The following is a 10,105-nucleotide window of genomic DNA, read 5'->3' on the forward strand; positions in this document are numbered from 1 at the left end:
CCCTAATCATAACCCTAACCCTAACCCTAACCCTAACCCTAACCCTAACCCTAACCTACAATCCTACTCTAAGTCAATGGTAATGGTCCTGATGTGATTATCACATTCTTGTCTCCTTCCTCTTCTTCACTGAAACAATCAGTGGCACCAGGCAGGACGCAGGCTCAGCAAGTGTTACAAATGGATGCTGCCCAAAGAAAAAAAAACAACAAAAACCAATGAACCGTGACTTTCCAAGCTCAGTATTTCAGAGGATTCCTCTGGCTCCTAGAAAGATGCAGAAAGAGGACCAATGGGACCATCTGCACCTCCATCTTTTATGTGCAGGACCTTGCCATCACAGGCAAACCTGGCCCAGAATCCCACTTATCCCTTTATTCTGGTTTCTCCATCTAGCTGGGATTTTTGCCCTGCCAGTGCTCTAGAAATGGTGCTTTCTGTCCCTGGGGTTTCTTCCTTTCAGGAAACTCCAATGACCCACATAGGTCCCTGTCTTTGAGAGACAGGCACCGTGCTAATTTCCACAGGGAGACAGAGCAGTGTCTACCTTTCCATGCCCTGCCCCTCCTGTGCTGGATGGCACCTTCCTTCCCAGGAGGGCCAGCCGAGTGGCGCTGGCTGCTGCAGTTCCCTCTCTGCCACACAGCCTGGCAGTAAGCCTGGGCCAGTTCCCCTCTGCCTGAGCGTGCCAGGCAGCAGATGGGGCTGGGACAAGTCCCTCTCAGCTGCCCCTGTCTGCGTGCCAGAAACCTCTAAGGGTGGGGTGGGGGGCAGAAACCAGGGCCCCTCAGAGGCTCACAGTGAGCCCCCCACAGCCCCTCCTGCCCACAGCCAAATCTCTCCAGACTGCTCTGCCAGGACGGGCTTCCTTGGGTTCCAGAAACAGCCAGAAAACAGAGCACCTGTCCTCTCAGGAAATGCGGAGAGAGGTGGAGTTATTCAGCTTTGTGAAGAACAGGCCCCAGGGAGACTTTATTGCCACTTTCCAAGACTTCAGAGTGGCTTTGAAGAAAATGGGGGACATCTTTTTTAACATGGCCATTTAACAATAAAATGTGGGCAAATATTTTTAATAACAAAATGGGGATCAAGAGTAGGTCTAAGGAAGAACTTGTTTACTCAGAGCATGGTGCAACACCGGCACAGGTTGTCCCAAGAGCTTGTAGGTGCCCCATGCCTGCAGGTATTCCAGGTCAGGTGGGAAAGGGCTCTGAGCAATCTGATCTCTTTGAAGATGTCCCTGCTCATTGCAGGACACTTGGACCAGATGACCTTCACAGGGCCCTGCCAGCCCAGTCTAGGATTCTTCACTGTTTTCATTTGAACAGCACCAAGAGTGGAGGTGAGGAGGAACGGGGGCTCATCTGATGCCTTGGACCTCACTGGAGGAGGAGCCCATCCCTCAGACACTCTTTCACCTGCAGCCCCTTTGCATTTTACCTGCAGGAGCTCCTTGGCTGACCAGCGCTGTGCCTCGTTTCTCAGCAGGCAGCAGCTCAGGAAGTCACGCAGGCAAGGCGAGAATCGGTTGGGCTGCTGCAGCTTTGGTGTCCCTCGTATGTCTATCAGGAGTTGAGGCTGGGGAAAAAGGAAACATAAGGCTCCAGCTGCTTCTTTCCCATCTGTAAGTGCTCTCTCAGATCCCATTGTTTAAGCTCCACTCTGCAGAAACTGCCCTGGAGAGACCCAGAGATGACTTTCCTTTACCAACCAAAAACCCAAACCCCGATGCAGCCACAGCTTTTCCAGCATTCAGCAGATCTTGCCTTGGCAGCTGATTTCATTGACTGACCTAGTTAGTGGGAACTACATCAGCAAAAGCATGTTTTGCTTCTCTGAGGATTTGCACCAGCCTGACAGGCTATTTGGAAGGGGGAGTTTATTCTATCCATACTATTTCCAAGGATTATTACATGAAAGGAATCTTTGCAGTGCTTGTTGGTCCCTTTAGCACAGCTTCCATGAAACAAAAATCATCAAGTTTTTTTTTTTTTTTTCTCCTCTTGAAAAAAATGCAGATGCAGAATCCATCTAAAATAGACAGAAATAACAATGGAAGGAGGCCTGGGAGTCTCCATGAAAATGCCCACCACAATAGTGACAGCTCTGTGCTGGTGGCACTGAAATAGATGGTGACCAAAGAGACTTTGTTACTTTCTTCTTCAACCCAGAGGAAAAATTCCTTCACTTTTCCCCCACCCCCGAAGGTTACAAAGAGGGTTTTATCCTGTCTCTCTGCAGCTGTGCTCAGCCACTGGACATGGTGGGGAGCTGGAGTCCTCACTGTCCTTAGAACTGTGCAAGCCAGGGATGGCCCTGCTCCTGTGGTAAAGGAACACAGCACCGGCGTCAACCGCCCACGTTGGATCCCAGCCCCGGGCACCTGGCTGCAAGCTCATCAACTTGTTAAAGTACCCAGAAACAGCCAAGAGTTTAGTGTACAATTCTAACTGCAGTCGGAGAAAAACACATCCTAAACTTATCCAGGCCACCCACACGCATAACTGAACAATGTACAGATGATTTGAAAGCCTGAAAGTTTTGAAGACCCACAGGATTGGGAAAAGATGCTACAGTTTGGAGGAAAATTGATGTGCTGTGGTAAATGAAGGGAAAAGCAAGCAGAACTTGCTTGGGCATTGCTTTGGTGGTTTTTCCTCCTTTTTCTTTTTATTCTTTTTCTTTTTTTCTTTCTTTTTTTCCCTTTTCCTTTTTTTCTTATTTTCTCTTCCTTTTCCTCTTCCTTTCCATTTTTCTCTTACTTTTTCTTTTTTTCTTTTCCCATTTCTCTTCCTCTTCCTTTTCCATTTTCTTTTTTTCTTTTCTCTTTTTCTCTAAAATTGAAACTAGGAAGATTCAATCTCTATTTTGAAGGATATTTATCACACATCCAACCATTCCACGGAAAAATTCCTTTTCTTCAGAGACAGAGCTCCAACATTGTTCAAAAAGCAAGTGAAAAATGTCAGGCATGGCTGGAGGCCAAAATGGCAGGTTTCTGAACTGGTTAGGTTTCTGAACTGCCACTTCCCTTCTGATGCAACCAAATCGACAGCAGATGCTGATGTGCTGCAGGGACATTTTCAGAAGGGGACCTTGGTGGAAGTGGTGCCAGCAGATGGCAATGGGATTTTGTCCAATGGCACACTGACCATGGGACAGGTGAGAAAGACAAGCAGGATCAGTGAGTATTTGCACCTTACCGAAACAGGAGTTTCATTCCAGTAAGGAACTTCTCGTTCCACCATTTCGATGCCCACGATTCCAAAAGACCATATGTCCACTTTGGGGCCACATGGTTGACCTGTCACCACTTCAGGCGCCATCCACCCAGAAGTGCTGGCCACTGAGCTCCGTCGACTCTGCTCAGGGGTGAGCTGAGCAAAGAGGCCAGAGTCAGCTGTGGAGAAAAAAACAAACCATGAAAGCCAGCTCAAGTTAGGAAATCAAGCCAAAGAATTCCCCACTCTCAGTCTAAGAATGTGCTGTTGAGTCTCCTGGAGAACTGTCCATGCTCTGTTTCCTCAGGGCTTTAGACAAGGAAATATGGAATTGGCCACTTCAAAAAAAAAAGCCTCATTGTTTAGACTACCTCCAGCCTTTTATTTTTCTGAAGCTTTAGATTTACAGCTCCCTCCCTCTGGAAGGGACACACACAGAGCAACGCCACTCTTGAGTCCTTGTTCCTTGTCATACTTCTGTGCATGTTGCAACTGTGCCCACAGTTTGTGGCAGGGTTCCCTGCACTGCCACCAACACCAATTTTGGGAAGCTGGCAGTCACTCAAAGCAGCCCCACAGCCCACGTCCCTGGAATGCTGCACCTGACCAAGAATACACTGACCCAGCTTGACAGAGCCGTCGGTTCTGAGAAGGATGTTGCTGCTCTTCACATCTCGGTGGATCACATGGTTCGAGTGAAGAAAATCCAGGCCTTGCAGGCACTGAGAGAGAAAACAGAAACAGGAGGGCAAAAATGAGTGATGTCATTTCATTACACAAGAAAGGAAAGAGCTCTAAAAGATTCCCTCTGCAGGGGAATGGCGAGTAATGGAGGAACACAGTGCCATTGTGAGGAAGAGCTTGCTGCTCCACCACTTGCAGAACAGGACCTTTCTAAGGAAAGGCATGTCAGCTTTTGAAAGAGCAACAGCACCTGCTGTTGTTGTAGACTGTCCCCTGCAAACCAGCCAGCATGGCTGCTGCTGCTGTGGATGTGCTTTCTCCATGCAGAGGACAAGTGAGGGGTTTTGCCAAGGAAGAGAAAGTCCCTCCCTTTGGTGTGAAGTGGATCACTTTGGGGTGGGAGGCTGCATGACAAAGGTTTTGTTGCTGGCCTCAGCACAGACTTGGAAGTATCATAACAGTCACCTTCCTGAAGCAAAGAGCATTTTGGCTGCACTACTGTCCTTTTCAGTTGAGGACTGAGAGAAATGAGTCTTTTTTTCTTTGCTGATCATTTCAAATGCTGCCACCAGCACCATTGCTTTTACAGACAAGGAATGCAGTGCAGACAGGCTGGAGATAAAAGTTTAGGGAGGCAAGGTGGAGAACAGCAAATACAAATACAAGAGACAGAGCGAGAATACAACAGTAGGAGATATGAGTACAAGAACTAACTGCTGTGAGTGCAGGGGCACTGGCAGGCATTTCACTTGAGAGGCTTTTACTTGCCCATAGCATACCAGCAACACAGAAACAAAGCTTGGCACATGAAATCACTCCAGGTCGGAGCCCTGTTTCCCAGACAATCCTGCCCAAGCCCTGGGCAGCACAGGTGGGATTGCTGACCTCCCAACTGATGGCTGCCATCTCGTCTTCAGACAGGTAGGTCTCGCTGATGACATCGCTCAGAGTGCCTCCGTCCATGTACTCCATGACCAGCCAGAGCTGCCCATCCACACGGTAGCTGAAAGAAGGAAACAAGAGCATGGAGATAAACATGCATGGCTAGGTTGTTTTCTTGATTGATTCTTGTTTCCAAGTCCCTTTGTGACTAGGACAGAATAAAAGGAATAGACATTCCCTCTAGGCTGTGCATTGTTTGCAATCTGTCTCAAGAAGAAAGGCACAGCTGTGAAAAAAGGAGATGTCTTCAATAGCCAGCAAGTAAAAACTGCAGGTTAGGAACAGATCAAAAACCTGTCAAACTGCGTGTTTCTGGAAATAAGCAACTAGTCTTCCTGGCATGCAAAGCAATGGAAAAGAGGGGACACAATCCAAGGGAAATCCATGTTAGTTTATCTGGACGTAAGAGGACTCTTGAAAAAAACCAAGCCCCAAAACAATGTGGTGGCTGTGAACTTACAGGCTATTGATTTAGTAAGATATGAGTGATGCAGGTTTTTGAATAATTTTAGAACTCTGTGTACCGGGGAAGACTCATGCAGACAAGATGCACTCTCTTCCCATCCACTGGAGATGAGCAGAGCAATAATAATTAACCAATAATTACAGCTCTATTTTCTGCCAGTGAACAAAGTGGAATTTTACCTTGCATGTTTGCAATATGTAAACAAACATTCACAACAACTCACCTGTCTAAATAGTTGACCAGATTGGGATTCATATTTGTCTTCATGACCATGAGTTCATAGACTCTTAGTTCCTTCTTCCTCAGTTCTTGGAGATTTATTTTCTTTATGGCCACCTAAAATGACATTGAAAATCAGTAACTTGAGAAGTTGGCGGCACAAGACCGCAAGGCACATGGAGCGAGTGCTTTTGCAATGCCACAGCCGAGCTGTGCCAAACTGCCTTGTGATTGGGCATTGCAGTAATTAGGAACTGACATTGCAACAGCCCATTTCTCTGCTCCCTTGGAGGCCACTTACAGGACACGTGGCCACTGAGGTTTTGCCTTGTCCACTTGGTAACTGTGGTGTCTCAACTATCACCCACAAAGCTCTGAGCACACTCCCTGCTGCTTTGTCTGGGATTCAGGAGAAGTAATCCATGCCTTAATACTCTGTGGATACATCTCGGGCTATGGGCAGGACTTAGGGCTTTTAGGGACGCCGTGCAGGTCTCTCCCTACGTGCAGTTCTCCAGTGCAGCACTGCAGGTGGCTAAGGAACTACCAGTAACTTTCAGATGCATTTGCTGGCAAGCAGAAGTGAGAATTCAGGACTCTGAAGCCGTAGCCCCAAAGAGCAGTGAGATGCTCAAAGGCACCACCTTTGTTTTAGCAATGGAGAGCAAATGAGCACATCCTTCTCTGCAAGGAACTGCTGCCCTCCTTGCCTTCCTTCTGGCAGCTGAGAAGGACAAAGACTGTCCCAAATGTATTTTGCAGGCTGGTAGCAGTCTGTGCTTCTTGCGCCTTTTCAGCACAGCTCTACTCAAACTCCAGCCACAGCTGCTCACACCAGAGGACCTGCGGGAGATGTTGACATTTACCTCTTCTCCTGTGGCATTGTCAAGTGCTCTGCAAACATCTCCAAAAGTCCTAGAAACAAAAAAGCAGCAAAGAAAGGAGAAGACATTTAGATCTTGCAGTGAAAGCCAGTCCACAGAGGAGATCTCTGCTGCAAATGCCTAAAACCTGCCGGAAGCAGGCGGGCTCTGCCCAAAGGCAGATGATGCATTTTCCTCTCAAGTGCATGGGCACTGGGCCTGTCCCTGAAGCGTTGCTGTTTACTGCCTCAGCTCCTAAGGAGATCTCCTTCTTTCACCTTGGGTTTCAGGTTCTAAACTGTGCAGTTTTTATCCTGACCATGGAGTATTTCCTTCTGCAATCTCTTGGAAAGAAATGTTCCTGAGAACTGTTATCTGACAGCTATCAGGGAGTAGGTTGCTGTTTCAGGCAAGCACGTTTCTTCCCCTTTTATTAGTGTGGCTGTATGATTTGGAGATATACAAAAATGCTCAGGAAATTAACACAGAACTGTCCCACACTTGAGAGACAAGGAGATCTTCCAGGTCCTGTTCCTTGCTGCAGGCAAGAACTTGGCAGCATGGAGGTGTGTCTGACAATGCCTTCTTGGGCACACTCACAAATTCGGAGCAGCACTGAGAGATGGGACAATCTATCCCCAGTGTCTGAACATGGGGATAGATGTCTGTTTGCAGCAGCTCTGACTTCACACTGGATAGATATTCCACCAGAAAAACACCTGGCCCATGGTTATGTTGAAGTGACTGTGGTTGGACTCACCCTCTGCCAATATATTCCAGTTCCGTGTATTTCATCACGGGATTTTCCATGTTCACTATTTTCCCTGAGGGAAACAAAATGCAAGATGCTCACTTTAAAGCAGAGATCCCAGCTTCCAGGAGATTCAAAAGGCAGACCCAGAGCCTGGAGCTTTGAACCCTTTGTGTTCGGCTGGGTAACAACAACAACCAGGCAGACAGCTCTGCAGCACAGGTGGCCAGCACAGAGACTGCTTTTCTACAGCAGTTCCTGTGGGGAAATGTCTCTAAATGTCCCTGGGACACCAAACTCAGGAAAAGCATTTGGTACAGCTATGCTGACACCTGCACACAATAGACTGTCCCTCAGACAAGAAATACAGCAGACGTACTCCGTAGCTCCAGGGAGTCATCCTTGATCTCCTGTTGCTGAGCAGCAGCTGGGTCAGCACTGGAGATGAACAAACCGCCCCGGCTCCGCTTCTCAGGGTGGAGAGCAAAGGCTCCTTTAGACCATGCTGCTGCTGCAGCAGGTTTGGTGACAAAGCCCTTGTAGATCTGGGACAAGAAATGAGTTTATGTCAGAAAGGTGGCTGGCAGAGATTAGCCTGAGATTCCATTTCAAATGCAAGCCCTTAGGAAGGTGCTGTCAGCAACATGCAGGGCTCTTAAGTGGGTTTTTTCTGATGTCCACTTCTCAGACTGGATGGGTCAAAACCAAAGGCTAGTTCTACTCGAGTGGATGGCCAGATTCATGGTCCATTTTCATGGATTTTCTGAAGGATCACTGCCACAATGACCATTCTACTTCCACTCAAGGATTCCTTTCCCCCTCCAAGGGCTTCAGACACACGTGCAGCTCCTTGTTCAAGTGTTCGTCCTCCCCCCACTGTGTCTTCTTTTCCTGCACCATCTTCAGGTCATGCCCAACCTGTAGCACCTTTGGTGGGGACAGTTCCTGTGCCTCACGCTCGCCTCGGGGCTCTTCAGTGCCACTCATTTGCCGGAAGTCTTTGCCGGCTGCCCGGTGAGATGTCAACACTTGCACCTCGAGTCAAACAGAACAAAGCAGTCAGAGACTACAGCTTGTCCCTGTCAGTCAAGAGTCACTGACTGTGAGGAAAGAACAGATTTACAAGGGATACAGACAGCTTGTTTCAATCCTCCATCTGGGTCACCATATTCCCCTGTAAAAACACCTCAAGAAACAAGGAGAGCAGGAACAGGCCAGCAGGAATCAATTTGGATGACTGCTGGCCAAAAGGCCAAAGGACAAGTCCCACTGTCCAGGGCAGCAGCTGAGATTCAGCACACCAGGAAATGTCCTTCTGAGTGACTGTGATACACACTAGAGCAGGATGGCATTCAGAGGCATCACCCCGCTCCCTGCTGCTCTGCACTGGGAAGGCCAGAAGGGCAGAAACCACCAGTTTGGTGACTGCAGTGGCTATCCCTCTTTCACTCACTTGCTTTTGTAGAGCCTGAGGGAGGGGATTAAATTTTTCTCTGATGATTTTCATTTCTTCCTCCTGCCTCTTCTCCCTTGCCTTGATCTTAGCGTGAGCTTTCTGAAAGTCTGTGTCCAGCTGTTCCTTCAAGTTCTCTAAAATACAAGAGAGAGGATGTTTCATGAGTGGAGTGGCTGCCACTCTTTCACTCACCTGGTTTTGTTGATCGCCCCTCTGCTGATGGAGATTCATCTCCTCTTGAATTCTTCTCGTGTCTTCCTGGTTCCTCTTCTTCACTTCTGTGATGGCACTCTGAGCTTCGGGCAGCTCTGCTTGTGGCTCTGCCTTGATATTCTGTACACACAAATGCAGAGCAAGTGACTGGGAGCTGCCATAAGGCTCAGCTTTTTCCTCTTGCAGCCTCAAAATCACATTTATTCAGCCACTTCTTTCTCCTTCCCTACCCACACCTGCCTCCAATGGAGCTCTCTTGTCCCAGTGCTGATCCCTGCAGATTCCAAGGCTCTGTGCTTTCAGTGCCTCTGGGACTCCTGGCCTCCTCACTCCCAAGAGCTCTGTTTTATGCCCCTCTTCCTGCCCTTTCCCTCTGACACCTGGCGAGTCAGGCTTACCTGGCCATTCTCCTGTGGCTCTTCCACCTGCTGCCTGAGCTGCTCTTCCTGCTCTCGGGCTCTCAGCTCTCCCTGAGTCTGGCATGGCATCTCTGATAAGGCAATCTGTTCCTGCTCTTTCTCTGGAAGGATCTGCACAGAAAGCAAGAGAAGATGGGTTTCAACTTTCCATAGGACATTTGTGGGCTAAGACTCAAGGACTGATGGGCTCACACGTTCCCAGAGCACTGTGCTGCTGCTCTCCTGGGTCATTCTCTGCCTGTGGGGAGGCACAGATTCCAAAGTGACCCTGGCACTACAATCAGGGGCCATCTGGGGCTGAAGCTCCAACAGCCTCTCAGGCAGCTGACAGGGAAGGTGTGGCATTTCTCAGGGGTCTGGTGAGGGCCTCCCTCTGCTCCTGCCATGTCCTGTTTGTCTTTCAGTAGTGACTGACATCCAGCCCAGTCCCACAGCTCCATCCTGCCTCTGCAGGTGGCTTCCTGGGTGAGCTCACCCTTTATGAGAGACACTTCTGGAGTTCATGTTCTCTTCACCACCTAAAACATGGAATACTTCCACCTCTCTGGGACAGGCAGAAAATTAAAAAATTAACTGGGGGCCTCAGGAAGAAGAGGCTGGAGGTGGAAAACAGCTCTGAGGGGAAAAAAAACCCCACCATATCTGGAGGGGAAAACAGCTCTGCCTGCTCAGAATCGGTCAACAGAACGTGTCTCTAATCCTCTCCTGAAAGGGATGCTTTAAGTGAACTTTGCAACTCCAACTGCTTTGGACCAGAGCCAAGAAGATTCAATTATACAAATGACAGATAGATAGACAGATAGATAGATAGATAGGTAGATAGATAGATAGATAGATAGATAGATAGATAGATAGATAGATAGATAGATAG

General features: G+C 48.4%; 1 protein-coding gene across 1 annotated transcript; it reads right to left on the reverse strand.

Moving 5' to 3' along the window:
- Positions 1 to 1,099: 1,099 nt before the first annotated feature.
- LOC128822354 (serine/threonine-protein kinase PAK 1-like) lies at positions 1,100 to 3,424 on the reverse strand. Its single transcript, XM_054004050.1, has 3 exons — positions 3,204 to 3,424; positions 1,441 to 1,578; positions 1,100 to 1,177 (listed from the first exon to the last, which is right to left on the reverse strand). The coding sequence occupies exons 1-3, from the start codon at positions 3,324 to 3,326 to the stop codon at positions 1,100 to 1,102; spliced, it is 339 nt and encodes a 112-aa protein (XP_053860025.1). The 5' UTR covers positions 3,327 to 3,424.
- Between the last annotated feature and the right edge of the window lie 6,681 nt (positions 3,425 to 10,105).

This window comes from Vidua macroura, chromosome Z (genome assembly GCF_024509145.1).
Source record: "Vidua macroura isolate BioBank_ID:100142 chromosome Z, ASM2450914v1, whole genome shotgun sequence".
NCBI lineage: Eukaryota > Metazoa > Chordata > Aves > Passeriformes > Viduidae > Vidua > Vidua macroura.

Bases quoted from the DNA above. Each gene is read 5' to 3' on its own strand.
- LOC128822354 (XM_054004050.1), bottom strand. From the start codon at position 3,326: ATGGCGCCTGAAGTGGTGACAGGTCAACCATGTGGCCCCAAAGTGGAC. The intron at 1,579-3,203 runs GTAAGGTGCAAA...CTTTTTCCCCAG, and splicing joins GGAATGAAACTCCTGTTTCG to CCTCAACTCCTGATAGACAT. The intron at 1,178-1,440 runs GTAAAATGCAAA...GAATACCTGCAG, and splicing joins CAGCCAAGGAGCTCCTGCAG to GCATGGGGCACCTACAAGCT.